The sequence below is a fragment of the Sinocyclocheilus anshuiensis genome, unplaced genomic scaffold (genome assembly GCF_001515605.1).
Source record: "Sinocyclocheilus anshuiensis isolate Anshui unplaced genomic scaffold, SAMN03320099.WGS_v1.1 scaffold1938, whole genome shotgun sequence".
Classification (NCBI taxonomy): Eukaryota; Metazoa; Chordata; class Actinopteri; order Cypriniformes; family Cyprinidae; genus Sinocyclocheilus; species Sinocyclocheilus anshuiensis.
In genome coordinates, this window is record NW_015547736.1 from 134,082 (window position 1) to 139,577 (window position 5,496).

Below are 5,496 nucleotides of genomic sequence, written 5' to 3' on the forward strand. Positions count from 1 at the left end.
CAGTAACATTGAGAATATCACTATTATTATTATATATATATTGTTGCAACACCGCCACCACGACCAGTCTGACGGGGTTCATGCTTATAACAGTAGCTTGGTGGAGTAGACTCATTTAGACCAATATAATCATTTGGTTTTAGCCAGGTTTCAGTCAAGCAGAGTACATCAAAACTATTATCTGTGATCATTTCATTTACAATAACTGCTTTGGGTGCGAGTGATCTAATGTTTAGGAGCCCAAACTTTAAAAATTGTTTTTGTTCATTTATTTTACATTTTTCTGGTTTAATCACGATCAGATTTTTTCTAGATCCTACATTAAATTTATATTTTGACCTCACTATTCAGGGAACAGACACAGTCTTTATAGATTGGACAGTGCAAGTACTTTTTTCATTTAAGCTGGTAGAACAAAAGTCATCATGGCAGTTATTTGAGATTTGACTTACTAGTCATATGGAGCGTAGCGTCCTGGTGATGTTGTCCGACAGGAGTTCCACTCCGACTCTGCAAGGGTGCAGGCCATCAGCGCGAAAAAGCCTAGGACTCTCCCAGAAAAGATTCCAATTATTAACAAATAGCAGTTTCTGTTCTTTACACCATGAATAACCATTCATTTAGTGCAAACCGTCTACTGAAGCTTTCATGTCCTTGTCTATACACGGGCGATGTGCTGCGTACTTTCTCGGTCAGGCTCCTGAAGTCCCTCTTCAGAATCTGCTTGGTGTCGTTAACCCCCGCGTGAAGCACGACCGCTCCGGGATTCTCGTCACCCTTCAGGATCGCGGGTATCTGTGCAGAAACATCGAGAACACAAGCACCAGGGAAACAGTGGGTGTGCACTTTACCTTCAGCTAACATAGCAAGGATGTGTTGGACGATGGAGTCTCCGACGATCACAGCGTCACGTTCCGTCTCGCGGAGGGGAGCGAAGCGGTTCCGGGTGCACCCAGGGTCCGTGGTGTCCCGGCGCCGGCAAACAAAAGCCAAACAAATTAAAATATTATAATAATGACAGTAATAGTCATATATTGTAGAACAATTTATTTCATAGGTATATTATCTTTGCTTTACATTACAGTAGGGAAATTACAATACTTCTAAGGTCCTAATTTCCACACTTGAAAGAGATTTGAATTTGAATTTGGACTGCATTTAAACCACTAGCTGTCAGCAATTGACCGTTCGCTGAGAGCTTGATTGACAGGCGATCTGACCAATCAGAACTAGTGATGGGAAGTTCGGATCATTTTACCGACTCGGACCTTTGAGTCTCGTTCAGCAAAATGACTCGACTTTTTTCGAGTCATTTCGTTCATTTTAGCAAAATACAATTAAAATGTTACGTGTTACTTCCCTAACACGTATACTAACGCAAACGTTGATCACACTACAAACAATACAAAACTGCAATAAGAAACAGAAAAGATTAATTCATTGTTTACCTGGGTCTTCAGTCTATGATTAGCTCACCTCACCTCTTATCTGACAAGTCTTCGGGTTTTCCGAGTCGTTCGTTCATCACGTGACAGCCCCATAAACTTAACCAATGCAGTCTGAGCCGATGCGTGGGGGGGCACCCACTGGCAGACGAGCCACGAGCACTTCTTTATATGTTCTACATTTCATGTATTTACTGTATGTAACACGTATTCTACATTTAAAAATTAATTTAGAATGAACAATAACTGCTGTACAAAGAGTAAAAAAAGAAAGAAAAAAAACCAGGGTTGAGAACCACTGCTCTAAAGTGATGAAACTATGGCGCCATGTGCTTTTTTTAAACCATTTTCATAGGTTTCACGTTATATTGTTGGCTCAGAAAATATGTTAATGTGCATGCCCAGTAGCCGCAGCTGTATCCCGTTTTAACCACAAATCAGACAGGAGAGTAGATTAACTTCGGTGGACTTAAACTTGGTGTGTTAAAATAAAATACTTTCTGATGTTTATTCATGTTCATTTCGTGTTTTAAGTAAATATGAAAAGATGATCGGTTCACGTGTTTGAACTGAGGCAATCTCTCACGACACATAAAGAGTTACAAAACAGTATTTATTTTTTGAATTTCTTTTAAAAATGACCAAATTTGAAAGCTGAGAGTCTTTGCGAACGGTCAATTCATACTGCACTTTTTAAGCTTTTATTTTGACGGACACGTTAGTAGAGCTTTTATTTTGAAGGAAAACTCCAGCTTCAGTGAAAACATGCTTAAAAAATGTGTCTCACAACAAATCTAGTGAAATGCTGTAATCATCTGCCACGAAAACAAAGCATAACTGGTGGCTGTTGCGTTTCCAAGCGTGCGCTAAACTCACAGCACATGCAATAAACGAGTTCACTGCATTCATTCACTGTGAACAGAGCTGTTCTGAGGCAAGGAAAAATGGATCATGAGCTGATCACCTCAACAGTGTGCGCTTTGCTTTGAATCGCACAGCGAAAACAGACTTGATGAAGGGATTAATCCATATATTGTGACTCTTTTTGTATCTAATAGAAAATTTGATTTTTAAGTTGTTTTTTTTTCTTTTTGAAGTTGTTCGTAAAGTTGTTGTTCAGGTATAGGTGATGTTAAATATATAATGCTCTTCTCCATCCAAGTTTTATTAGCGAGTGGGAGTTTATTGATAGTAAAATCTAGATTATTCCATATTGGTGAGTAAATATGTGATGAAAGAGAATGACCAGTTATTGTATTAGTTTCCAACCAGACTGTTAGTGTTGTCTGGATTTCTTTGTTAAGATTTAGATATGTTTTTTAATGGTATTGTTGAAGCGAGATAAGTCAAATATTGTAATTTCCTTGATTGTTCAAGTTGAATCCATGGGTTTTGAAAGTGGTTATTATTGATAATTTTGGTTAAATGATGTAACTGAGCTGCTAGATCAGTGATCCACTTTCCTGCAGATTTTAGCTCTACCCTAATCAAACACACCGGAGTTTGCAAATCAATGTCTTCAGGATCATTAGAAAATCACAGGTAGGTTTGTTTGATTATAGGGTTGGAGCTAAACTCTGCAGGAAAGTGGATCTCGCGAGCCAGATTTGAGGATCACTGTGCTAGATGATAATATTGAAAATTTTTGTAATGTTCTTAGTGCAATTCTTGGTTTTTGATTTTTCCAGTATTGTTTATTATGCTGTCAGGTATGTTAAAGGGGTCATATGATGTTGCTAAGAAGAACATTATGTTGTGTATTTGGTGTAATGCAATGTGTTTATGCGGTTTAAGGTTCAAAAAACACATTATTTTCCGCTGATTGGCCAGCTATCCAGTGCGTTGTGATTGGCTGAATACCTCAAGCGTGTGACGGAAATGTTACGCCCCTTACCATACTGTGATGCCGTGTCCCAGCACAACAAGACAAAACAAAACCAATAAAACCCATTACAAACAAGGCATTTGTTGCATCCAGTGGGGACATAATTACTGATTATAATGACTTATACTGTCTTTTTACACTTTGCGTTGCGTATCGTGCCACGTAAACATAATCGCGCCGCGTAAACATAAAACCATGTCTGCATTTGTGATCGGAGTAACGACAAACAACAAGCGCTACTCTACACTGCTCATAACTCGTGTTTGAATCGTCAGTGGCAAATTCTTTAAATATAAAAAACGTACTTACAGGCTGTGAGTCAGAAGCGCCAGACTGTCCTTGCAAAGTTGGAACTGCCCCACTTTATAGAAACAGCCTTTGTGCACAGACGCATTGTAGTCTACTCTACCAGGATCAGGAAACAGTCCTCCATAAAATGCACATCTGAATATTTGGGTTGAACTGTTCTGGAACAGTGTTGTAAATACAACTTAACCACTTCTAGTTGTGTCCTCTTTTGGAAGGCCAAAGAAAGTAGTTTGCGTTCACAACGAAACACACAGCGCCACACTCGGCGGGCTAGAGTGAGCGGAGGCCGGCGGGCTAGAGTGAGGAACGGCCGACGGGCTTGCGGCAACCACATGTGACGACCCCGGGCTGGACTCCGCTTCGTCCACGGTGAAAGCCAGTCCGGCGATCCACAGTGTGAAGTTGATGTATTTCCTCAGTGACCAGCACGGATCAGCTCTAGGCATGATGAAGCGGATATCGTCCTCTTTTGGAAGGCCAAACAAAATAGTTTCACTTTCACAACGAAACACACAGTGTCGACACGGCAGAGGCGGCAACAACAATACTACAGCGAGAATAAAAGTTACGCCTTCTTTCTTTGCGTGAACATTTGGGCGGTGTTATGCAAATTTTCCCACACAGTGACGTAGATGTGGGGGCGTGTTTAAACGAGGCATTTTAGGAGGGCGTGGACAAGTCTTAACTTTTATAAAGAATATCTCTTTGGGTTTGAGACTTTAGTCTTTGCAACTTTAGGGATCTTATCTATGCACGAACAGCTTGTAACACTCCAAAGAGAAAGGAAAATTTGAAATAGCATTGTTGTTTTTAATGCTGAGGTGAAATTAAGAGTAAACAGGTCTGAAACATTTGGAGAGAATTGAATTGAAAGTAAATGTTGCCTATTTTAAATTGGTTGTTCTTAATTTTGGTTGATTCAAAATTTGTATTTAATGGATGGATTATTGATTTATTCCAGTTCATAGAGTAATCAGATATATTTGAATAGTCGTTAATGAATGTGATGAGTTCTGTAAGCGATTTCTCTGGGTTCTGTATATAAAGTAGGATGTCGTCTGCATGTATTGATATTTTATGAAAATATTGTCGGATCTGTTATCTATAATATTGTCATTTTGTCTAATGGCTGCTGCTAGGGGTTTTATAAATTGTGCAAATAGTAGTGGAGTTAGTGGACATCCCTGCATTGTTATAGCTGTAGTCACAATTCACATTTAAACAAATGGTTTTCTGTGACATGTTCCACAAATACTGTTCATCAAAACTTTTTTTTTTTGCACCCAGAACTTTCATCTACGGAACACAAAATGACTTGTAAATCACTTTTCTCTCTCTCATTTAGATGTTTCAGCTGGAGCGTGTTCGTCTACAAGAAGTGAAACGATCCAGCTATGAACACACCAAAAAGTGTGCTGACCAGCTTCTGCTGCTGGGACAGGTAAGCTACTACATGCATTTGATGAGTTTACATATGTCATTATAATACAGTAAAAACATTTGGCTTAAAAGTGGCTTTTTTATCGTTTTTTTTAGTGCTCCTTTTTACAATCTGTAATATAAGTCTCTGGTGTCCCCAGAATGTGTCTGTGAAGTTTCAGCTCAAAATATCCCACAGATAATTTATTATATCATTTTGAAAATGCCAATTTTGAGTGGAAGCAGAAACACGCTGTTTTTCGTGCCTGTCTCTTTAAATGCAAATGAGCTGCTGCTCCCCGACCCCTTTTCCAGAATAGAGCTGCGCCATTACAGCTCGGACCTGCTAAAAAACATCTGTTTTGGTTCTGATTATCATGTTTATCACGCTGAAATCATGCGTTTTAAACCATATGAGTTTAAACTTCTGATATAAGG

The 5,496-nt window shown here is 39.1% G+C and overlaps 1 protein-coding gene across 2 annotated transcripts in view; it reads left to right on the forward strand.

Moving 5' to 3' along the window:
- Window positions 1-5,496, forward strand: part of wdr11 (WD repeat domain 11) — a 140,106-nt gene that overhangs the window by 111,327 nt on the left and 23,283 nt on the right. For both annotated transcript variants that reach the window (XM_016507319.1, XM_016507320.1), the window contains exon 24: window positions 4,985-5,080. In XM_016507319.1, the coding sequence (XP_016362805.1) occupies window positions 4,985-5,080 (96 nt within the window). The remainder of the gene's footprint in view (window positions 1-4,984; window positions 5,081-5,496) is intronic.